The 24,772-nt window shown below is 51.7% G+C and overlaps 1 protein-coding gene and 1 long non-coding RNA gene across 2 annotated transcripts; one reads left to right on the forward strand and one right to left on the reverse strand.

Moving 5' to 3' along the window:
- Window positions 1-3,766: 3,766 nt before the first annotated feature.
- LOC136289953 (uncharacterized) lies at window positions 3,767-15,803 on the forward strand. Its single transcript, XR_010720905.1, has 5 exons — window positions 3,767-3,835; window positions 9,586-9,672; window positions 10,325-10,549; window positions 12,043-12,097; window positions 14,517-15,803. It is a non-coding gene; the product is annotated as an uncharacterized lncRNA (long non-coding RNA).
- ADA2 (adenosine deaminase 2) lies at window positions 3,824-23,707 on the reverse strand. The gene is made up of 10 exons (XM_066184289.1): window positions 23,581-23,707; window positions 22,336-22,661; window positions 19,867-20,089; window positions 13,048-13,258; window positions 10,476-10,603; window positions 9,101-9,191; window positions 8,692-8,800; window positions 7,599-7,756; window positions 6,591-6,793; window positions 3,824-5,952 (listed from the first exon to the last, which is right to left on the reverse strand). The coding sequence occupies exons 2-10, from the start codon at window positions 22,646-22,648 to the stop codon at window positions 5,844-5,846; spliced, it is 1,545 nt and encodes a 514-aa protein (XP_066040386.1). The 5' UTR covers window positions 22,649-22,661; window positions 23,581-23,707; the 3' UTR covers window positions 3,824-5,843.
- Window positions 23,708-24,772: the final 1,065 nt, after the last annotated feature.

Consider the following 24,772-nt stretch of genomic DNA (forward strand, 5'->3'; position numbering starts at 1 on the left):
GTATTAAATATCCAGGAGTTCTGGGGAGGAGGGGCAGGTTTGGGGTTGGAGTTGTGGGTTTTTTGGAATGGGGGGGGGTCAGGATTTTAGGGCTGGGGGCTTTTTGGGGAAGAGGCTTTTTGGGGCTGGGGGTGGGGCTTTTTTGGGTGAGGCATTTTGGAGTGAAGGTTTTGGGGGTGGGGGGTTTCGAGGCTGGAGATTTTTGGGGGTGAAGGCTTTGGGGGTGAGGGGGTTTGGGGCTGGGAGGGTTTTGGGGGTGGGATGTTTCTGGGGAGGGATTTTGAGGAAGCGGGTTTTTGGGGTGGGGATTTTGGAGTTGGGGATTTTGGGGGTGGAGGTTTTTGGGTCTGGGGGGGTTTGGGGAAGAGGGTTTTTTGGGGTGAGGATTTTGGGCCTGGGGGCTTTTTGGGGTGGGGGTTTTGGGGCTGGGAGTTTTGGGGCTGGGGGATTTATCCCCCCCCGCCGATGCGGGTTGTAATCCCGGCGCATCCCTGCGGGAGGCGCTCCCGCTCCACGACCCGCAGCGCTCGGGGGTCTCCGGGCGCCGGGATGCGGGTCTGGCCGGAGGGAGGGAAGGGAACGCCTTGTTCCGCTCCCAGCGCGGCTCCGGGGGGGATCCGCCGCTGGAGAGGTGTCCCCAAAGCCCAAAGCGTGTGCTCCTCCCCTGCGGGCCGCCGGGCTCGTTTTTCCAAGGAAGGCTGTCCCAACAGGCTGGAGCGATTATTTTTAAACCGGCACGGGGGGTTTTGGCCAGCGGCCGGGCACAGGCTGAGCCGGGCAGCCAAGCCCCGGCCTTCCCAGCACCCGCAGGCAGGTTTTATTTAGCCCATCGTCCCTGCGGCTGAAAGCTCCGTTGTGTCTTTTTCCCTTTCGAGCGTTGGGAATTCCTCGGTGGCTCCGCGTGCTGTCCGTGGAGGGACGCCGTGATTTCCTCTGCAGGCGCATCTGGCCACAGCCCCACCCCAAATCCCCCTGGGGATGGTCTGTCTGTCCTTCTCACACCACCCACAGGGGACTCCCTCCTCTTCCTCTGCCCTTGGATGTGTCTCCCACCCCCTTTCATAGCTCGCTGTGAAGACGAGCAAAGCAGGCGGCTGCCCGCAGCCTTCCCCCGTGGGTCCCTGTGTAAACTTCGCAGCTCTGTTTTCCCTGGACTCACAGCCCTGTCATCACCCCCCTCTTCTCTTCCTGACCTTCTCACACCTCCCTCGAAAGCAGCCGTACCTTCCGTCTCCTTCCTCCCTGCAGAGGCTCTAATGGCCTGAACCCACCCTCCCCCCACGGTTTCTCTCCCCTCTTCCCGTGCTGCAGCCTGCTCATGGAATGATGGACAAGCTAAAGGTTGAGAAAATACAGTAAAATGCCTTTCTTATCCTGTAATGACCGAGGGGGAGGACACGGCCTGATAAAAATGACAAGCCGGGAGAATTGAGAGCCGGACCCTTCACCTGCCCGTCCCTCAGTTTTCGGTAGACCTGCTGTGACCGCAACTGCTGCAAGCCCGGAAAGAAAGGAATTAAGGACGGAGCCAATTAGAGCTACAGGTTTCCGACCAAAGAAATGTCCTTCTGCTGCCTGTGAAGAGGCTAATTCAGAGACTTTTATAGGAGGAAAACCTGAAGCGGGCTGGTCGTTTGGAGCCGGTGGAAAACGCATCTGCAGCCCGGTGTTTTCTGGCCAGAGGGCTCTGCTCAGCATCTGGCACCTGCATAGTCCCACTGCAGTGATGGAGGCTCACATGACAGATAGATCCAGCTGCTTGCTTGGGCCCAGCTCTGTCTTCAACCACTTACTTTGCTCCTCTGTTTTTATTGGCATGACTTTTGACAGCAGCTCTAGTGCTGGATCAGCCGTTTGCTGGCGGTGAGTGACCGGGAGGCAAACATTTCATCCTTCTAAATTGCCCCAAAGGCAGTCTGAGATGCTCTGCAGCAAACACTTGTGCTGCAAATAAAGCTCCATCTACCTCCCATTCCAACAAATTGAACCTGAAGAGGCCACGGGGAGTGACGGATGGGGGAGATAACAGGCATAAAGCTTTAGGTATTGCCGTGAAGTAACTGTAATAGAAACTTCCATGAATTTTCTATTCTCCTTCCTTGCTCCTGAGTCCGGATGGAGACTGAAGCAGGCTCTTTTTGCCTCTTACGTCTGCTCTACTCAGCCTCCCACCACCATCGAGGCTGCCTCCTCCTCTTTCATCTCAGATATTGAAACTCTCAAGCGGGCACTTTCTGTGCCCACCACCAGTGCTTTGGGCAAAGAGCCTCACGTTGTACCTGGTGCTCCACAAGGCAATTCTTTGAAAAGAATTCTCTTTCTTTGAAAATGAAGGGCTGATCATTTAGTCTTCTCCTTGTTTCCCTCTGTTCCCTTCCTAAAATCGTGCTAAAAGGAGGTTAAATGACCTTCAGTCATCCCTTTACTTTCGCGTGCAGTGACCACCACGGAGATGGTACAAAACTGTAGTGGGAGGAGAGGCAGCACGAGCAAATCCTGTCTGTCAGGTGGTCTCTGTATCGAAACACAGCCCTGAGCTGGATGCAGCTACTGTGGGGCTCGGGGAAGGGGGAACAGGGGACCTGTGAGGTGTCTTGGCCAGGTGATTAACACCGTGTTAGCTCCACAGATCAAATTGCCCTTGCAGCAGGCTGTGAAGGCATTCCTGACTCCCTGATCGCTCCAGGCTGAGTGATGTGAGACATCCCCCTCCCCAGCACGTTCCAGATTCAAACCTCCCATCAAATCTGGGTATCCCCTGGTCTTTTTTAACGGGGAGACAAAAAGAAGAAGAAGAAGAAGGAAAAACAACCCCCACGATTAAGGCAGGTTTTAAAATTTAATTATAGCCTATGTTCTGAAAGAGACAAGCAAGAGAGCATTATATGCGATGTATTTGCCAACAAATGTGAGCAGGGAGCCAGGGTACTGGGGAAAAGGGAATAGACTGGCAGCAAAACCCTTGGAATATTGCTGCTAAAAGCCGAGGCTCAGTGAAGCCCTGCAGCCAAATTTACCCAAAGCTTTGGAGCTGAATGGATTGATCTTTTATAACTGCTGTGGTCCAGCCTAAATTCCTCCTTTTTTTTTTTTTTTTTTGCACACCTGGAGTTAGAGAGGTGGGGATGCCGCCTGGGCTTCTCAGTTTGCACCTTTCTCCCAGCTAAGGAAGAGCAGCTCCCCAGCAGCAAGGCAGGCTGGCCCCTCCCTGTGTCCCACTCACCCTTTTTGAGGGCTGCATCAGACCTGTGCCATCTTAACCCCCTGGGATTTCTGCAGAAACCTGATTCTGCTGTAATCCTGGACAGCATCACGCACTGGTGGCTCCAGGCACTCGGCCCCGTCACGGCACAGTTGCGAAGTAAATAAATGTGCGCTACAAGCTTGTCCTAGGAAAAAAAAAAAATAACCAACTGGGCACAGCAGGTAAACTGGTTCCAGCAAGCATTTGGCAAATGGAAGATCTAACTCAGCAACTGCTTCAGGTAATGAGGAGAAAGGAGGACCACAGGTGACCAAAAAGTGGTTCAGGGCCTCAAGGGACAGCGTGCAGGAACAGTTGAAAGCTTTCTGCTGTGGTAGGAAAGGAAGGGGCATGGGTCAACCTGTGTGCTGAGGAGCTCAGCTCCTCCCACAGAGGCTCTGTAATGATTAGCTTCACCTTGGCAGCAAAGAGGCTTATTTAAGGGAGAATCAACACATGGCAAATTAAGGTCCTCATCCATCCACGTATAGCAAAGCTGGAAGATCAGGTTGCTGAGAGGGACGGGGCTTTGGGTCGCTGGTTGGCAGCCATCCTGCTGGTTTGCAGTGGTTCTCCTCAGCAGCATTACAAGTAAGGCACTTCCCAAGTCAGCATTTATAAGCTGGCCATGGCCAAAGCCTCCCGTGGGGACTTTAGTCTGAGCTCTGTGTGAACACTCACGGAGCAGGAGCGAGGGTGGCCCTGCTCTGGCTGCTCCTCCAGTACAAAACTCCTCCCAGGGCCAAACCTGCATCAAGGCCCAGGAGAGGTCAGCCTGCGAAAAAAGCACCAGGATGCTTCAGAGGAAGATGCTGGGGGTGTGGGCAGAGAGAGCTGGAGTAGAGGGAGCTGTGGCTGAAAAGGGCTGGGGGTGTCACTGGGTTCTCACTTTTGCATTTCTGTGGTTTGCGTTGCTGCCTTCTGCAATGCACACGCCTGCAGCTTGTTGTGATTTTATCTGTGTTCCCTGGTGGGGTTTGCAGTGGGTTTGGTTTGGTTGGGTTTTATTTTCTCTGGGATAAGCAGGGATGGAGCTGCAGCCTGTGAACTGTGGGCAGTTTAACACAGGGCACGCAGGCTGCACAGCTTGATCCACTTCTGCAATAAGTGTGTTTGCCTCCTGCTAAGGTGTTCCAACCAAGGTCAGTGGAAATAAACACCGTGGCCAGGCAGCTTGAGACAATTAACAGAATGCATAAAGAGAGCCAATTGGCCCAGGCTGGTCAGATTAGGAAACAAGAACCTCTGCAAGTCTGTGGCTCAGAAGAGGGAGATGTCTTTTGGTAGGAACTTTTGTCAATTCTCCCTTGACTGATGCAAACCAGCATGATTGTACTGGAGTCAGGGAAAGATGCTCTTTGATCCTGGCTGTGTGCTTGGCATATGTGTGCTGAAGGATTTTTCTGAATTTATTTACCAAGCTGATAAAGATGTCTTTTTCCTTTTTTTTTTTTTTTTCTTTTTTCATCTCCCTGCAACTAGTTCTCCTCCTGATATTTTTGATGATGTTAAGACAGGGAATCAGCTTGTCAAGGGACTATTTCTTGTGTAGTTTGGTGTTTTTTTGGGGTTTTTTTGTTTTGTTTTTTTTCCAAGGAGCTGGAAACCACAGAGGTCCAAATGAGCCCTGTGGATACCCACAGCAGTTCTCCACCAAGGTGAAAATCTCTCTGACAGGCTGAATAAAGCCACGTTTGCACGATGAGTTCAGCAACAAAGGCTGGTAGTGGAACTCCCTGAAACCAGAAGGTATTTCCTATAAATGTCTGTGTTAACACGGCCTTGTGCAGGGGGATAGTTTCAATCAAGCTGGGTCTGGGAAGCCAGGATGTTTTTGACTTAACCTGCAATGTGTTTTGTCTTCCTTTTTGACCAGAGGACAGGAAAAGTTTTTTAGTAAAAAAAAAAAAAAAACTGCTGGCAGCTGAGGCACCTCTCTTCTGCCTTTATGATCACTGTGCAACCAGGCTTTAATGTTCTGGGAGCAAGTCCCACCAGCTCCTTTCCAGCCATGGTAGGTCCTGAAATAGCAGACATCAGACCTATGACTGGTTCTTCGACCTAGCGATGCTATTTTGGCAGCAGGCCCAGGGTTAAACATAACAAGAGTCATTTTCAGTCCTGGCTCTCTTGAAGGTCAGTGGCCCAAATGGTTGGATGTTTGTCTTAGCTGCTTCCGGAACAAGGTCTGGCGTTTTGCAACGATAAGCCAAAATTCAGAGATCCTCCTGTTGGCAATCTCCTGCCGGCTGTAATTGGAAAGCATTTTTTATTTTTTTTTTCCTGAATAAGGATGTCAGGATTCGGTCATCGGCAATTTTTAATTGTTTTGACTCTTTTTGAGCAGGGCTGTTTCTTGTGGTTGCTCTAAAGGCTTACTGCTCCCTTTTATCTGCGGTCCGTGAGTTTCACAGGATAGTGCAGCTCCTTCTTAGCTTTCAGCCCGTTAAGCCTGGCTTAGCAGAGTCGCCCAGTGCCAGGTGAGGCTTTGACGTCCAATTATCTGCTCAGGTCACATGGAAGATGCAGTCTCCCTGTTAGCAATCAGTCTGGCTCGCTCCAGCTTGCCAAATGCCTTCTGAGATGAGCCTTGTCCTCTCTACAGCTCCCTTGGAAAGCTATCAGAGAGGTCAGCAACAAATTGGTCCCATTTTTTCTGCCAGACCCCTCTGGCCTTGGCTTTCTCATCCGGGAGCATGGCACTGTATCTGCGAGGAGGAGGAAAGGCAGTATCAGGGCAGGAGACAAGGGGGCAGCTATTTCAAGAGCAGCACCGAAAATGAAAAGGCAGGAGGCAGCAGGAGATTAACCCTTGCAGGACGTGCCTGCACCACACAGAGTAACACAGTATAAAAGAGGCAGGAGCTGAGGAATGTGCAGGAAGACCCTGGGCATCGTATCCAAACTATTTTTGGACACTCAGAACTGTCCAGTTCATAGAAAAAGGGGTTAGTTAAATGCTAATTGTTTTCCTGTGTTTCCCAGGTGAGTCATGGCAAACACTGCAGCAAGTCAAATTTTGGCAGAAATAGGAAAGTGATACAAGGACACACGATTTCTCCCCAGCCCAGAACCAGGTGGGGGAGGCAAGTTCACAAAGGATGGAAAAGGAGGAATACACTGAGGCGTGGAGTCAGAGAAAGGCACTTGAGAATACAGGCAGAGGAGCCTCTGGGGTCCCTGTGTCCTGCCTTTGGACAAGACACAGAAGAGATTTTGGATAAACAGAAGCCCAGCTCGTGGCAGAGGAGGTTCCAGGGCCAAAACCCAAATGTGCAAGCAAGGGGGGCAAGCTGATAGTCTCCTTAGGATTACCATGACGAGGTGAGAGAGGTGATGGACCTACTTTATGGAGTTGAGTGCAAGTTGTTTGAGGGTCCTCAGGTCAGCGTTCATCCCTCCAATGGCCATGAACACCTCGTAGAAGTCATAAGAGACTCCCTTTGCTCCAAAGACGGGGGGATCATCGGGGCTGATCACAATGGGGTGCCCCTCAGCCATGAGGTCAGCTGCAGGGTGACTCCTCAAGTCAGCTACCAGCAGCAGGACCTGGGTGGGGAAGAGTGGGAGACAACACCAGGCCAGGTTATTGCTGCAGCTGCGTGCCACTGACACCTGCCAGGGCTGCCTGTGACAGCAGGTCAGGGAGGGACAGGCTCCAGAGGACTGTTCAGAATGTTTTCTGCTCTGAACTGCTGCAGGAGCAACCAGCTCGTCTCCACTGCCTGGAGAAGGAGATTAATTTCTTAAATAAATCACCTTAATCAAGGCCAGTGGGGTGAATAACTTGAGCTTGTTTAGAACAATTTGACTGTGAGCAATTCAGCAACAGTCTCTTGGTTGCACATTTGCTGTGGTGTTTAGCTTGAGTGGAGGTGGTGTCAGGGTTCTGTCCCTTAAGGGTCACACCAGTAAATCTCCACCCAAAATATCCTTTCTGCTGCACCCAGGGGATAATGGCACCACACTAAGGGGCTGCACGAGAGTTCCCACTGGTTATGAATTCTGCAAAACCAAGGACTTCCAGTTACAATCCCAGCTTCTCAGCCTCTGGCCCTCCTGGTTTGAAGTATTTTCAATTACGTCTCCTGAGACACCTCTGTGGCTCTGGGCCTCATCTCCACTAGGGATGATTGCCTCCCCAAGTTCCTCTAGATAGGAATTTAAATTTTTTTTTTTGCTGGCTGGCATTACAAGCCTTATATATGTTCCCAGTGTATGTCTACGTAGCAAACTGCAGCGTAAGGTGGTGCAAAGGAAACTAAGCCAGCCTGTGTGCATTGCTGACCCTCACAGCTGTGGTAAAAACCTTTCCAGTGACCCAGCCACAAGACCTAAGCTTTTAACAACATACCTGGTTGGAGATGGGACAGACTTCTACAGGAACATCCCTCTTCAGAGACAAACCTTTGGCTACTGGGTGTTTAATGAGAGCAAGTCCGTGGCCAATCCTGCTGGTATTCAGTAGCAATGCATCCAGCACGTTATTGTCCACTGAGGTGCCCTGCCAGTCTGAGCAGAGACAGACAGCAGTCACTGCAGTGCTGTGAGGAAATAAAGCTGCTCAAACTGCTAGGGGATTTTGTTAACAGCTGTCCCAGTTGTGAGGCGAGAGGGTTGCTCATGCTCAAGAGTTTCCACTTGGCATTTTCAGTGATGCAGGGATCTAAACCTGCCCGGGATATTGCCCAGCACAGAGATACCCACTCATCTCACCTGGCTTTTGATGTTTACAGTATTGCTCTTGCAGCTGAGCTAATTATGCTGGACTTCATTAATTGTCAATGGAGAGAAGTAACAATTATTGGGGAGTAGCCTGTGCATTAAAATGAGATGTGTGGTGGCTTAGAAGTGCTTCCTCCTGCCTCTGGCTATAAGGGGAGCCCAGGGTAGCCACACTTTTTCTGTAGATGTCAGCGTGTAGCACACAAGGCACAGGTTAGACATGACTCTCATGGTCAGGATAAACCCCACCGATACAGACTGAATAATATATTGCCAATAATAATACCCTGCCCCAGGAATGGAGGGTACATCAGTTACTTTGATGAGCCTGCTCAGCTAAGACCCGAGTCTGGCTCAAACATTATTTCACCTTCAAATGTAAAATGATGGTTGGGGGACTCTGCTGCTGTTGTGGATGCGGAGTGAGTGCTGTTCCAGGGGGGAAATGGCTACCAGCAATAACTCTGATTCCTTGTCACACCAGGTCAAAGGTGCTGAGCAATGTCAAAAGCAGGGAGCAGGTGAGGGAGGGGTCCTGTGGGAATGCCACAGCTCCAAACTGATACGGGGAGAAGCACAGGGGAAACTGGTCATGTGCACATATATGCACACACATCCTCTTGGTAGAGCCAGCAGGCCAGCCAGGCTTGCTGCTCCTGCTCTTTGCAAGATTTCAGTCTTGCCTCTGCAAGCAGTAACAAGCCTTGAGCCCTCATGCTCACCAGTCTCCCCAGCATGGAAGAAGTATGGCAAGTTGACCCCCATGGAATATGGGATGGTCAGGGCATCCTTGAGCTCCCACAAAGAATGACCTTCGTCCTCATCACCAACCTGGGGGAAAGCAGAAAGGTATTTTTGAGCACGCTTGGCGAGATGGTGGGACTCACAGCTCTATATAAATGAGGTGCCAGCTGTGCTGAAATGACAATGCTGTGGGGTGGGGAGCTGATTCTTTCTGGGGATTTTGTCAATTACCCTGAACAAAATCCTTAGCTGGAGGATTTGCAATTCATTAACGCTGATTTCAGTACAGCAGCCGAGGCTCTGGCTCTGGTATACAACATATGCCACGGTGTATTTGTGGTTGTATCACCAGGGGTTAAGGTGAAGCCCCAGAAGAAATACAGTTACCAGGTCGAAGCCTGCCAGGGTGTCTGGGAAGCGGGCTCTGAGTGCCATGGCAGTGAGGACGTCTTCTTTAATCTGAGAAACATTCAGCATCCTAGAGAGCGAGAGAGAGAAAGCGCTGCAGAGGCTGACTCCCATGGGCCTGCCTTCTCGGGGTTTGACTTCTGAAATGGGGCCCCCGGGGGTATTTCCAAAATGCGAGCTGCTCCTGAATCTGACAACCAGCTTCGGGTCTCTAGAGGAACAGCAGTAGAAGATTGATATTATGAAAGGAAACCCATGAATGACCAGGAAATGCCTGGCTAGACCCTGCTGTCACTTGAGTTGAGGCATGCTTGTCTAACTCACCGGCTTTCCCATGTACCAAGCAGGGAAGGGAACACAGCAGTGTGGAGAGAAAATGTTTAATTAATTTTTTTTTTTTCCTTTCCTCCCGGCTGTTTTGTTGGGAGGTGAGGCAGTAACTGGATTTCTTTTCTTACATTTAGGTTTCTTCCAGCCTACACGTGACTCCTTGTCACACCAGGTCAGAGATGCTGAGCAACGTGACACCCACAGTCAAAAGCAGGGAGCAGGTAAGGGAGGGGTCATGTGGGAATGCCACAGCTCCAAAATGATATGGGGAGAGGCCTAGGGGAAACTTGCTACGTGCACACATATGCCCACACATCCTCTTGGTAGGTGAGGCAGTAACTGCATTTCAAGAGAGTTTTACATTTAGGTTTCTTCCAGCCCTATCAGACTTCAGCTTGTGGGTGCATTTTGCAGATTGCGTCCGTACCCAAGCTGGCCAGAGAGGCAAGCCAGCTCTGAACTGGAGAGGGCATTGTGCCAAAGCAGAGCGAGCAAGCGCTGCTGAGAGGTCTGCTCCACTTGCTGAGGATCACCTCACATGACTCCGTGGCATCTGGCTGACTTGGAGAGCAGCCCTGTGCCCGGGCAGCAGCGCGGACATACCGTACACAAGCTGCCGGGAGCGGCGTGGGCACGGTCCCACTGGGACCTCTGCCACTCCCAGTGCCCAAACTGGGGCACTGCTGTCACTGCCTCAGTCTCTGCAGGGAGGAGAAGAGCGGGCACAGCTTGGACTGAGCACACGCAGAGCCCTGCCTGGCTCATTCCAGCTCCCAGGGCTCATGGACACTGCTCTGAGTCCGCCCCGCTCGCTTCGCACGTAGGCAGACTTTTATAGACGAGTTCTCACCCTCAGCCTTTTACCCACGCCAGGGAATGCTTCAGGAGTCAACACCCCGGCTCTAACAACCCATGTGGACGTTGCCAACCCAACTCCGGTGCTCCAGCCCTTAGCATTGCTTCTCCCAGCCCTCTGCCCACCTCCGACACGGCGCGGCCGCTCTCAGCCCTGCTCAGCCTTTACCTGTGTGCTGCAAATATAACCTTGGCTCCAACGAAGTCTGGGTGCTCCTTCACGAACTGCCTGGTCACCTCCCGGTAGGTTGCCACGGACCACGATTTATTGTGCCTGGTGCCATCCAGCTCGTACACCTGGAAAGCAGCGTGGGAAGCATGTGAGGAGCAGTGGTTACAAGAGGCGTTTTTACTGGGAGGTGGGAGAAATGGGGTGGCAAAAGCCTTGGGAGAAGCGGAGTGCTGCGGTCCTGAGAACAGGGCAGGAAGACAAAAACGGTGAAATCTGTGCAGAACATTCTCTTCTTCAAGCCTTTACCAGCTGGCAAGAACCAAGGGGTGGGTTTCCGCCCTCCTGTGTGACACAAGTTTCTCCGTGTTCAGGCGAGGCAAGCAAACGCCCTTGAGAACCCAGAGGAGACCGTGACCTCTCACTCCTGTCTTTATCCAATGCCGGAGTGTTTTGTCCAGCTGTCTGGCGGCTCACACATGCTCTGTGCCTTGCAGTGGCAGTCTGTCAGGCGAGGCAGCCCCCAGGCATGCCATGGCTGGGCTTCTGCTCCCCTCTGCCAGAAGTTTGCCTCCTGACCTTGAGTCAGTCAGCTAGTCTTGCCACGCTTTCCCCGGCCTCTGGCTGCAAACTGGGAAAAAGAATCCTTGTGGCACGCTCTGTCTCATCAGCTTGCTCCGGAGGTTCCTCACTACCAGGGCTGTTCTCACCCCTGATTTCAGCAGGGGTGGAGACCCTGACTGCCCCATTGATACTGTCCCACAAAGGTCCTGCCTGGAGCTGCTCACACGCAGCAGCACTCCGTCTGTTCTCCTCTCGCCCTTCTCACCTTTCTTTTCCCTGTCACCTTTCTCTTCCAGCTTTCAGCTGCCCCACTTCACCCCCCGCTTGCCCTCTGCTGCCGCCCCTCGCCGAGCCCCCACCCCACAATGTGCCGTCGCCCTCGCCGGCACCAGCAGCCGTGGGGCGGCCGCAGATGCTCAGAGGGAATTTTCCCCAGCTGCAGCCCTCGGGAATGTGAGACTTTACACAGCTGAATCTGCAAACACAGCTGGGCTTAGAGGGCTTTTCCACAGTGTTTGCTGTTTCGCGCTAAATCCCAGTTTTTCATTTACTTTACCTCAGGGGCTGCTCCTGCCAGCCTTTGCTGCAAGGAGAGCTTTCTGCAGCGTCAGCGCTGCTGCCAGAGCCTTGTGCAGGATCTCCAGCCACACCAGCATCTTGCTCACACCCTGCTCACCTTGACTTTCCCCAGGAAGCATTTCCCTGCCCTCTCAGCCCAGCTCCAGCCTTGCCTGGAGCTCACAGCACTGAGCCGCAGGGCTCTGCAGGCTCCCACAGCACTGGGAGCTGGATGGGAAGCAAATCTTCCCTGCCAAGCCTCTCTTCAAAAGGACTCACAGCCGTGTCTAAGGGCTGCTGGTAAAGGCAGGGTGTTTTCCAGTCAGGCCCATGCACTTGTATCCTGGCAGATGCTCTCAGCCTGGAAACCTGTGTGGCCTGAGGGGATGCCGGCGCTGCCTCACGGCACAGGCATGTTGACATTGATGTTATTTTCTCTTTCCAGGTACCCCAAAGAATGGTGGCGGCTGAATTCAGAGCACCTGGCTTATGGCAGCCAAGTAAGACGCATGTAAACTTTGTGGACTTCTCCACATCCCTTTGTTTTTGGTTTTGTTGTTTTGTTTTTTTTTTTCCCCCTTTGCAATGCATCCTTCTCCTCTCAGGCACGATGGGCTGACAGAACTCCCACCCCCAGGGAGCCCAGCATGGAGCTGGGCTGGAGAATTGTATGGGAAAGGTGTGTCTGCTGTGACAAAATTGTCACTGGGAGAGTGGGAACGCTTTTTGGGTGGTGTGGTCTGCTGTGACAAAATTGTCACTGGGAGAGTGGGAACGCTTTTAGGGTGGTGTGGTCTGCTGGTGCTTGGGGGAGCCATTAGGGCAGAGTGGGTTTGTAGGACAATCTGACCAGCTCTGGGTGACACGCAGGGGGAAAGGCCTGAACCATTCCCAGGTTCTGGTGTTAACGGCAATGAAAGGAGCAGTTCATACTTCACACACGCAGCCAAAATTTGAGGTTGCCTGCAAGTTGTGGAAGGTTGTGTTTTGCCAATTGATTGACTCGCCTATTCAGAGTAATTGTTCTGAAATAAGCTGAGGATTTAAAATAATACGGCTATTCCAGAAAAAGCATCTATTCAAGACAGGAAATTCGTTCAGAGTAGCTGCCACAGAACAGGTGGTTCTGGTGCAGACAAAACCGAGCTACGTCTTCCCAATGGGCAAGATTTTGACCCAGCTCTCAGGCTGACTGTAAAATGCAGTTTTGTGCCTATGTCACAGCAGGTATCTCCCTTAGCCATTAAGAGCAAAGAATCTCTCACTTTCAACCCCCTCGCCCTGTGCAAATCTCCCAGAAAGACGTTTGAATATGATCAAGGTCTTCCAGCATCCTTAGAAGGGCAGGTGTATGCAAACATCCAAAAACTAAATTCAGGACGGGGCTTGAGAAGAGCTGTGGAGAAATATGGATTTAAAAGGCTGTTGGAGGAGCCAAAACCCCACGTACCGCAGGCAGGATAGCTCTTATCTCAACATACTGTATGTTATCTTCATAGAGCTCCAGCAGCCCGTGGTAGAAATAGGCCTTGAACACAGGTGCATAGCAGATAAGTCCAGAGGCAGTGAGAAAGATCTCTTCAAATCTTTTCCAAATGGAAGCCTGAGAGGGGTAGGCCAGCTCAGGGGCATCTGTCACCAGGGTCAGGTTTCTCAGCAAGCTATAGAAAAGGGAGGAGAGAAGGAATGAGGAGAGCAAACAGAGCCTGGTGGCACTGCAGTACAACAGCGACTGGTGCAACTGGGAAGCATTCAGGTCATTTTTCTGCCACCTGTATTTACTGTATATTAGAGAATCTGTATGATAAATGTTGAGCTGTAAGCAGGGTAGGGGCTTACAACCTCCCTTTGTCAAGGAACAGAGTTACAAAAGCAAGTATGGTGCTTTACATCAATTTTACTCTGCCACCCAGGGTATCCCAAGGGTATACCTTTGTATCGACAAAATATGCCAGCTAAAAAAAAAAATGCAAGGGGGAGACAATTCTGGATCAGGAATCATTTTTCCCCACCAGGGAGAACAAACCTGATGCCCTGCCTGCCTTGCTGGTAGCTGCTCCAGGGAAATAGCCGATAAGAATCTCAGCCCTGGCTTTTTCTCGGTGTGATGGAAATGTATTTATTTCCTCCATGCACTCAGCTGGCACAGAAGCCTCTTCCAGAAATCCAGAGAGACAGTGGGTAGTTTTATCAGGCAGAGTTTAAGGGAGCCAGTAAATTGCAGGATTGTCTGATTGTGGGTGACAGCTGGCATTTGGGCATCTGTGCCACACCACCATCCTCTGGCAAGCTGTTGGCCTTCATCCCACCTGAAGCCTTGCCTCTGGCGACAGCCCTCCTTCTTCCACCACGAAGAGTAGCTCGTAATTTCTCTTACTTGTGGGCAAAGCCTAAATGGCAGTGCAGGGGTGATTAGGTTCGTTCCTGCGTGGACGAATGGAAGCCATCACAGAAACCTGCAGATGTTTTCTTGCTGGCCCAGTGCTTATCTCGTGTCAGGTTCAGACAGAAATACCTTCAGCCGTGCTTCAGCTTTCATCTGAGAATATTGTTTCCCCTCAATAACAGCTACTGATCTTTAATAGTGTTTCCTGTTTGATGTCTTGGCCCCCATCCTCGTGCAGTGCTCTGCTCTGTTATATGGGAGGTGTGGCTTTGATTTGTGATCTTATTATCTTCATCCAGGACGCTCCTGTGGATGGAATTAAACCCCCACAGCCCCCCTACAGATGGAAAATGTGATCTGGTCCAAATTCATGAACTGAGACATCCTGGACCGATATGCCTTTTGAATCCCTCCATCCTGCCCATAAAACAGAGCCTGTTCTCCCGGGATTTGCCTGCTGTTTCACCCTCTAAGGATTCTCTTCCAGGGGCTCCAGTTTCATTTCTTCCTCACTCTGTTAATTTCTTTGCCAGGAACAATTTGAGACGCAAACCTGGACGTAAAAGAGATGCTACTACTGCTAAGGATGAGACCTTAAACGTAAACCTGGGCGTAAAAGAGATGCTACTACTGCTAAGGATGAGACCTTAAACGTAAACCTGGGCGTAAAAGAGATGCTACTACTGCTAAGGATGAGACTTTAAACGCTCCACAGTCAGGAAATTTAGAGATAAGGTTTCCACAGCAACTTGGGCTCTGCCCTCCCATGCATTACAATAGGGGCTTTGGTGCCATTACCACAGGGCACCGGGCAACCCCAGCTCCTGTTCGGTAATCCAAGCAACCAGAGAGGACCCAGCTGGACCACGGAAGGGGCGAAGAGGAACAGCAGCGGGAGACACCGCGGCATCACCCTAGAAACCAGGAATGCGGGAGCCAGGAGCATCCCGAAGGCGCTGATCCAGCTGCCCGAGCTGCGGAAGGGGACAGCCGCGGGCAGAAGGGGTGTGCTGCTGCTCAGCAGGGAGGTTTCGTGTGGGAAGAGCTGGGGGAAAAGAGATTTTCCCCCCTTTTACCTCGTGGTCCCCTCCAGCTGGGCAGAGCGGAGAGCACCTGCCCGGAACCGGGAGCCGAGCGCGGCTCTTCCCACCGGCGCTGCGAGCGCTCAGGGAAAAACCTCCCCGTGGATCAAAAGGCCCTTGCAAGCCCGTTCTCGCCGCTCCAGGCTGCTCCCTTGCAGATAAGGATGGCTGATTAGTCGGGCTCCCACCGCTTGCTCCCCTCGTCCTGTGAGAATTTGGCTCCTCCAGCAATGAGCGCACGCAGGGCTCAGCTCCCTGCCTTTAAATCTGGCTGTACGAACTCGTGGTTGTTTACTTAGCCTGTGCTCTTGGGCTAGAAACGGCAATAAATCCCCACACCACCCTGCTCCTAAAAGCACATAAATCAAATTGTGCTTCTCTCTATAATCTCCTTCCCTTTGAGACTGATTATTGATCCTTACAACTGTTGAAGATTTATTGCGTAACAGTGATCCATCCTTGATAACCAGATAATCTCCTAAGGGTTCGGGGGCTTTTGCCATCAGTAGCTCATGCAGATGGGGGCAAAAGCTTCATAAATACAATTATTTTTTTTTTGCTTCTTTTCTGGAACGGGCCTTCGCCAGTGATCAGGTGCAGACTACAAATAGCCTTCCATGTCGTGTCATGGATGCACTGAACAATGCTATTGCAATGCATATGCCCCAAAGGGGCACAGCTAAAATGACCAGCCAAGGATTATTTATTTTCAACTGTGCCTTGGCTTTCTCTTTTCCTGGGCTTCCCCCCCCCCCCCCCCCCCCATTTTCCTTTCCCCTGCTGTATAATATAGAAGTGAAAGGTTTTGTTGCCTTGTTTCTAAAGGGATTCTTCTCCCTGCTCCTTTTTTTCTGTTCCTGATGGGTAATTATGACCCTCTCCTCACCGTAGTATCTAAATGTCTTCCAGTGGTGCATTAAATAGTGTGACTAACATCTGTCACATGTGGTTCATTCGCTTTCTCTCGCTCTCTCTCATCCCCTCTTCTTCTCCCCAAGGGGAGACTTGTAGAGGGAGCAGAGTGCTTTGTTTCTGTGGTGGATTTTTATTCCTTTCTTTTCCCCACGCGCTGCCCTATTTTTCCGTGAGATAAGGCAGGCAGAGGACACGGAGGGCAAGGTGATGGCAGCCTGGGCAGCCACCAGCACCCAGGGGAGCTGTCCCTGCAGCCTGGGCCGTGGTGTCAGCTCCCTCACAGATGACTTCATCCTGGTGATAGAGAGCTCTGCTGGGCACAGCCCCAATCCTCGGGCTGCCGGGGGGTGGGCGGTGGTAGTTTACAAATACCCTGAATGTCAATGCTGCTTCCCTAAATATCTGGGGGCATGCTCTTGCTTTGGAGATGGCAGCCATTGCGTCGCTTCTTGAGGGGAGGAACGACATTCTCCTGAATCGTAATTGCTTGTGAAGAAAATGAGTGAGGATTGTTTTTCCTTTTAAGTATGAAAGCAAAATTCCCTTCCTTTCGCTGTCCCTAGGCCCGTGGTCTCCTGGCTCTCCTGACAGCATCCTGTTGGAAGCTTACCAGTAACGCAATACTCTGGGGTCTTGGCCCATGAGATGTGTGTTTTGAATAGGAATGATTAGACCTTCTCTTGAGGGAAACAAACAAAAGGAGTCCCTTCCAAAGCGCACACACACACACACACATACACACACACGTGTGTGTACGTACCTAAAAATGCAAACAGCAAAAATCATGCAGGTTCCCCTTTCTTCCACCCCCTCCTGGCCAGAAATGCTGCAAGGTGAAAGAGGTGCAGCTTCTCAGAAACGTTTCCATTGTTCCTTCACATTTGCTGATCCACCCTGTCTTGCATGAGAGCCCTTCCCTGCTGCCATATTCCCTTGACACTTCCTTGAAACCACCCAACTATCCATCCGTTCTTTCCTCTGACATCTGCTTTCTCTCAGCTTGTCAGTGCTCAAGGGCAAAGAGGAGTGCAGGAGAGAGGTAGCCTGGGATGCACATGTTCAGGAGACTGGGAGAGTTTCCAGAAACTGAGAGGCAGAACAGATTGGGGCCTATTCCTGGCTAGAGACCTATTTCCAGACGGCCAAAAAACATTCCTAACCCCTAGACTAGTGCCCAGGGATTAGATGAAAATGGGAGGGGAAGTGCCTCAGTGTGGCTGTGGTTGGTGTGTTTGCACATTATGCCTAATGACTCCTCTGTGATTTTGTGGTGATGAGCACAGAAGGGCGAGAAATGAAGGACAGCGTACTCAGATGGGTAAGTCAGCACCCAGGATGCGAGAGATCCAAGTTTGCTCTTGGCTCAGGCACGCGTTTGCTGAGGAAAATCACTCCATTGGCCCCTGCCTCAGGTTCCCCTCCAGATTTGGGGAGCCCCTTGCAGCGAGGCTCTGTCTTGTGTCCCCGTGCAGTGCCTGCCACTCTGAAGTCCTGCTCTGACTTGTGGCCACTGAACACCGTCAGACGAATACAAAAGAAGAGGAATGTGGCAATACTGCCTCTGAAAACAAATGTTTCCACACAGGAGCAGAGGGAACCACACAACGCACAGCCCCAGTCACTCAGGTGGACAGGGCGTACAGGATGCCCTGCCCTTTAGCCAGAAAGTGGCATCGTGGCATGGAAACACAACTAAAAACAAGTGCAATGAAGGCTTGCTCCTGAGACACTTCTAAATGCCCAGTGCAATTGCTTGGCCTTTAAGGAACTGAAGCTGTTTCAAAATCCAATCCCTTGCACGTTATTTATGGGTCTCCTGGTGTGGTTCGAAGAGAGCTGGTGCTGTCATCTTTCCTTCCTCATCACTCCCAGCAGAAATGGAAGGGAGCTAATGGGGAACCAGTGTTCTCTCTGGAAGACAGAGATAAGTGACTTCTCGCTGGATCATATTTCGTCCATCACGTGTCAGGGCAGTTGACCCTCAGGATATAAAAGATTAAGAGCCCAGGGTCTGGCATCACTTCCTCCTTCCCTTCTGGACTTCCATAAGAGAGGGATGGTGGATGCCCTGGAGAGACAGACCCCTCTGCCCTGCCCATTGCTGGATTTGGGGAGGGAAGGCAATACCATGCCACACGTCTGGAAGCTCCTCAGCTTCCCAACCTGACCTCCTTCGCAGGCAGCTTCCATGGGGAGGTGACAGCAGCTCACTAAGAATTAAAAGATCTCTATTTAAGAGCACACAACCTCACTGAAGAGCACTGCAGTAAAACCCCACCAGGTTTCACTTTGGAAATGCTGGAATTAGGCTCATCTGCACTGCCTTGATCCAGCCCTCTCCTTGTGTGTTGGCATGGCAATGCTGTCTGTCATTACGTGACACCCCACACACTGTTTTTCCTGCACACCCCAGCCCCCGGAGGGCCAGGGACAGCGGTGCCCTCTGAATGGATGGCTACTCAATATTTCCCTTTGTCCTCATCGCTCAGTGTCTGCCTTCATGCATTATTTAGCGTGCTCTCTCCAGCCCCCCACACACCACGGCAGAACTGCCTGCTTCCTCTAGGCCTTTTCAGCAGGGCTTTGTCCCGGGATCAATGGCCTCTGGACTGGGAGATAGGATTCTGAGTTCCCATCACCGGTGGCTGGAGGGGGAGCCGGGCTCTTCCCAACCACCTGAGAGTGAATAAATGCCAGGTGGTTCAGACCAGCCTGGTCCTGATAAAAGGCTGCCAGCAGTGAGGAGAGTTCCTGCAGGAGGGTGAGTGATGCCCTGGGGAGCCAGCTGAGGTGTGAGCACCTGCAGGAGCCTTGCTTGTGAGGGCAGAAGCTCTGTTAGCAGGAGGGCGTTTGAGGGGAAAGAGCCCCCAAACCAGGCAGGGGTCCTGTCTCTGGGGTTCCCTTGGCTCAGCCAGTGCCCAGGAGGGAGAGCCACAGCTCCTGGATCCTGCTGGGAATGAGTGTCTCATGCTCCCATTGGTGGGTGCCAAGGGGGCTTCAAAAGCAGGCCTGAGAAAACAAGTTTGGTGTTTGGAGGGAGAGCTGGGTTGGGTTTTATTTTGGGAAGTTTGAGGGGTTTTGCTGGTGTAGCAATTAACGCGAACAGTTTGCCCAACTTCTTGCTCCGAATCAAAACAATGACTTTGCAAAGGGTTTTTGTGCTGTTGGGGAGAGCCTGTCGTTCATCAGCTGCCTGGCTTCCTCATCCAGTTTTTGGATGAGGCACCATGCAGCCCTGTCCCACACTGAGAGCCCATTCAGCCTGGGTGCTGAGGAGGGCTGGGCACAGGTCTCTTAAATCTCCTTAAGCCACTGTCCTCAGCATGTCTGCAGAGGGCCAGAGTGAGTGTGCACAGAAAAAAAAAATCAGGTTTTATGGTCCCTGACTCTGGCTTACTTAATGCAGCAGCCTTCAAGCTCTTACATTACTGTTTGCTTTTTCCACGTGCACAACCCTGAACGGAGCTCCTCACTTCCAGAGCAGTGAGAAATGGGAAAGCTGGACCAGAGAGCTCCTGGATGAGCTCCCTCACTTCCAGAGCAGGGAGCAAAGGGGAAAGAATCAGCATCAATAGGTTGGAAGAGACCTCCGGGATCATCAAGTGCAACCCAACCCCAACCTCAACTAAACCATGGCACCAGGTGCCACATCCAGTCTTTCCTTAAACGCATCCAGAGATGGCGAATCCACTGCCTCCCCAGGCAGACCATTCCAATACTTTATTACCCTTCCTGTAAAAACCTTTTTCCTGATATCTAGCCCACAGCTGGAGCAGGGTGCTCCTGCATGAGCTCCTCACTTGCAGAGCAGGGAGCAAAGGGGAAAGCTGGACCAGAGAGCTCCTACACGATGCTGCCACGGGACACCAAGAGGCTCCTCACTCACCCTCTGTCGAACTCGGCCACGTCGCTCAGCTGTCCCCGGTAGGTTTCCAGCAGCAGCCACTGGGAGCACTGGGCTGGCAGGTGGGCAGGGCGGGGCCGGGAGAAGCGAAAGCGGACGGAGCCCGCGGGGGTGAAGCAGATGTAGCAGTCGGGCAGGTAGGAGGCATTGTACACCAGCCAGCCCGCGCTCAGCATGGCCAGGTCGTGCAGGTGGAGCACAGCACCTGGTGGTGGGGAAAAGGACATCCTGATGAGCAGCTGGGATGAAGGTTTAGTGTGATAGAGGTTTGTTCAGCCATGCAGGGGGGTCTGGAAATGCTTTCTGGAAGGCTGTGAGTGCCCCAGGCTGGAGGATGTGGCCCTCTCCTCGTCAGACACTGGGCAGGCAGAGTGTGACAGCTCCCTGGGAGCACAGGGAGGGGGGAAATCAATAGGGAGCTCTGCCTCTCCACTGGGATGGAAAATGCTCCGAGTTATTAAAGGTTTTCAGACAGATTTTGCCGTGAGCTGGCTCAGGCCCCACAGATGTAAAGATAAACTCGCACAGGAGGCAGCAGTTTGCAAGGCGTGCTGGCTGAAGCACACCTGAAGCTAAGCTCTGTACCGACGCTGTTTGGATCCCAGCTTCAATCTTTGTGTCTCTCCTTTCAGCTCTCTGGGACTCTGGCATACACCAAAATCCCAGACCACGCCACTCTGGGGAATTGCACTCAGATGCAGAAGTACAATTTACTTCTGTGCCTTATCAAGAGCATGCTCCCTTACATTGTACATCTGCTGCTGGCCAGCACCAGGGGCCTCTGGGGCGCTCTGTTATTGTGCAGTGTGTTGGCAACTGCCAGTCTCGCTGGCACAGAGAGCACCCTCTGTCTGCTCACCTTCCCTATCATTTCATTTTGCTGAAATCTCTCCTTTTCCAAAGGCTCCTGGTGTCACTGGTGCTTGAACTAAGCCTCACCTTTGTGAAGGGATGATACTGTGAGAGCTGGAGTCTTAGATATGTATTTCATTAGTCAAGGGGAGACCTCTTAGTCAAAATAGCTTTGATGCCCTCCAGGGTAAAGGGAGAGCACGAATAGCAAGGACAAGACACAGGACTGGTGTGTATTTGACATTGGATTAAGTTCCAGACTATAATTTATAGTGGACAAATCTAATGTAGACTCATGTCTATGACCTCCCACTAGAGAGGGTCTGGCTGTGAAGATGCTGAGGAGCTGTGGCTGCTGCTCTCAGCAGAGCTGGGGCACCAGGCTGGGCATGCTGCAGCTGTCTGACCCTCCTCTGGCCGGCAATGTCACCTCCTTCCCTGCACGAGCAGCAACAGATATTATACCAGTGCTTGAAGCAACAGGAACTCCCAGGGGCTCTGATCAAGTCCCACTCAAACAGCTCCAAGGGTGTGATCTTGGCCCTAAAAGCTTACAGCCCTTGCAGAGATTCCAAGAACCCATTTCAACATCGCCTGGATTGAAAAGTGTTAATTATTTGTTTTGACTCCCACTTGGTATCAATGATGCTGGAGGTGAAAGAGGGGAGTACTTTTAAATTCCTAACTGTTCAATCCAGCCATGAAAGGATAATGACATTTCTGACAGACTAATTGTTTACAGTAATGGATTAGGGTGCTGCAAGGCTGGGATCTGCATCCCACAGCAGACACTGGGAGGGAGAAGTTGGGAAAATTGCTCGGGGCCACATCCAATCTGGCTGTGAACACTTCCAGGGATAGGGCAGCCACAACTTCTCTGGGCAACTGTTCCAGTGCCTCACTGCCCTCTGAGGAAAGACTTTGACTTCTATCTAACCTAAATCTCTCCTCTTTTAATTCAGTACTGATCCCCCTGGTCCTGTCACTACCCACCCGTGTAAAAAGTTGCTCTCTCTCCCTTTTATAATCCCACTTTAAGTCCTGGAAATACACAGGCTTTGACTTGTACACAACAATCAAAGAAAAAGACGTCAGTGTTAGAGGTAGCCCCTTCCTCCCCTAGTGCCCACAGACTTCCAGGTCTGCTACAGAGCCACCTGCAGAAACACTTTTTTGGGGAATGCAACACTTTTGGCTGGGATACAGAATAAGACAAGGCTGGTAGCCTGTTTGTGGAATGTGTATGTGGGAAAAAGAGAGGGCCTGGCTGGAACATGCCGAGTACATGGGGATCTCTGTTATTTCTCCTTGTCTTTGCTTCCTCTGCCCCTTCTCCACTCCTGAAAGACTTAAGGATCCATATTGTAAGTTAAACCAAATGCCACAATTGCTGGAAATGTGCATTCATCCAATCCAGCCCCCTCTTCCTCTCTCCCCCTACCCCATCCCTGAGCTCGGAGTCAGGGCTTTTCCTGGAACCCAATGAGCACAATTCGCAGCTCTCATAAGCTTGTCTCCCACATCCTGTGCTTTGTCCCAGCTCAGAAAGCAAAAGATGAGGAAGGATGAGTGAGATGAGACTCCCGAAGCCCAGCCTACCTTTCGGCATGCGCTTTAGGATGCTGAACACCGTGCTCTGATCGATGAGGCTTTTTGCCCGGAAGAAGTGCATGCTTGGAGGAAACTGTCCTGTACTTATGGCTGTTTCCACTTCCTTCTTCTTGAGATTTACCAGCTTTGTGCTGAGCTGCTGCTCCTGCCTGCTCAGCACCAAGTTGCCACCTGTCTGGTGGGCTTTCTCCTCCTGCATCAGGGAGTCCCGGTCCTTCCAGAGAGGGCTGGGAAGGCTGAGGGGAGCCAGACTCAGGAGAAGGAATGCCAGCCTTACGCCTTGCCCGGATGGAGGTTTCATCTTAGAGCTGCACCTTGACAGGGAGAAAAGACTGAAGAGTTAGCAGAGGTCAGAAAGTGGCACCTTGGGCAATGGGATGTGAAGTTGAAGATGCTCATTGGGTTCACGGTGCCAACGTCAGGAATTCAGGAATTTAGGGCTGATGGATCAGCACAGCCCTTTATGGGGCAAGGCTGGCTCAGGTGAAGAGATATTGCTCCTTGGATCAGAGTGGCTGCACGTCATGCAGTAAGGCAAAGGTCCAGCCCTGGCGGGGGGGATTGGTGGGATCAGGATGCTGCTTGCCGGCTGGGATGGAGCCCTCATTGAATAAGGTGCTGAGGGGGTGGCTGTGCTGATAATGTCCAGGTAAGGGGCTTGGCATGAGCTCATCAGATCCCAGTTCCCTCCTGTTGAGAGAAGATCCTGTTGCACCCTTTAGTACATTCCTGCTACCCAAAGGGTAAATTTACAGGCAAAACCCCAAGGCTTCCTCTGCAGCGACACAGGGGTGTCCTTTCCTTGCAATCCCAGACGAAAGGGGATGGAAGTGAGGCCATGGGAGTAGGAAGAGATCACAGGAGACAGGCACGTGTGAGCTCTGAGAGCTCTCCCTCCCCCCGAAAAGCACAACTGCAATATAATCCTTCAACACCGCCCTCCACGCCAATCTCCCCAGAGCAAAACAGGCTGGAGAAGGGCTCAATAGTTTGAAATCAGCCTGTGTGAATTGCAAAGAAAAGCCCTGCTTGTGCACGTGTCTTGTGCTTCCAGCCTCTCCTTCCACCTGTGGGTCCAGGAACACATCCCCAGCCCCTTTAATGCGTCCCAGGGTTGAAGTTACGCCGGGCAGCAAACAGAGCAGCCCCATACCAGGCCGGGCTCTGAGCTTAGAGAAGGAAACATCCCAAAGAAAAGTGTTATCTCATCCGTGGTGAGACCGACTCACTTACTGTTAACTCTCCTCCTGCTGGCGTGCAGAGCTCCCGCCGGGGAGAGCGGGGAGCGCCTCTGTGTCCCAGCACGGATAAAGATGCACAGCAGGGTCCGTCCCGGAGCCCGGCACACCGAGTTCCTCTTCCTGTGCTGCCGCCCAGCTTTTATTTCACCCCGGCTTCATGAATATATAAGGAGGAGGAGGAGGAGGAGGAGGCAGGGGAGGTTATGAGAAAATGGGACCGGGGCAGCGGCTGAAAGGAACCGGGCCGCCAAAAATAAAGCGGGGTCGCTCAGGGAAACCCCCCAAACTCTTTAACCCATCGCTGCCTGACAGCGAGGGCGTGGGGGGCTTTGTCTGTGCAGCCGTCCCGCCTTCCCTGGCACGCATACTCAGCTTTTAAATATCCTGGGGAAACTCCCAAACCCCGCTCGGTGTCCCGGGAATACCCACAAGCTTGGAGATCTGGTCTGAGACAGGGCGGTAAATGCCAGGGGCGCTGCGAGCTCTGCTCGCTAATGCTTTGACAGCCGAGAAAAGAGCGATTTGTACCTCGAAATTAAATGGTTTTGCCCGTTCCTCTGTGAGCGAGGCAGGAAAATCCAGCCGGCTGCCCTGAGACGCGCAGGGAAAAACTCCAGCCTGGGAAGAAAGTTAGGTGCAGGGAGGATGGACTTCTTTAAAAAAAAAAAAAAAAAAATCACAACAAATATAGCAATTTCAGCGTTTTATTCCACACAGTTCAACAGACTGAGTTTTAAACCACTTAAAACAAATGTTACGTAAACAGCTTCCAGGGCAGAGTAAAGTCCATTTGGTTTCGTGTAGTCCAAAAATTTAATCGTTTTAAATATTAAAAAAAAAAGAAAGAAAGAAAAAAAAAAGAAAAAAAAAAAAAAGGAGAGAGAAAGATCTTGTAAGTTTAGAGCTATTGCAAACAACCCACAGCGGTGACAAAGATTGTTTTTGAGGCAGAGAGAGTAGAGTCTGGTCAATAATCTGTTAAATTTCATTAGTTGGATCGAAAGCAAGGTGTTCAGGCTGCCCACCCTCCCTGACTGTCCAGCTGGACACCTGCCAGCTTTCCCTTCTTTCCTGGTCCCTTCACTCTCTGCTGTCGCTAGGATCAGCCTCAGCATCCATGCAGGGATCCCAAATGCTCCCTAAATCCCGACAAGGCGGCATGTGCAGGGGGTGGCTGTGCCCCC

The sequence above is a fragment of the Chamaea fasciata genome, unplaced genomic scaffold, assembly GCF_029207755.1.
Source record: "Chamaea fasciata isolate MVZ Bird 193981 ecotype frontalis unplaced genomic scaffold, bChaFas1.0.hap1 SCAF_5, whole genome shotgun sequence".
In the NCBI taxonomy this organism is placed as follows: domain Eukaryota; kingdom Metazoa; phylum Chordata; class Aves; order Passeriformes; family Sylviidae; genus Chamaea; species Chamaea fasciata.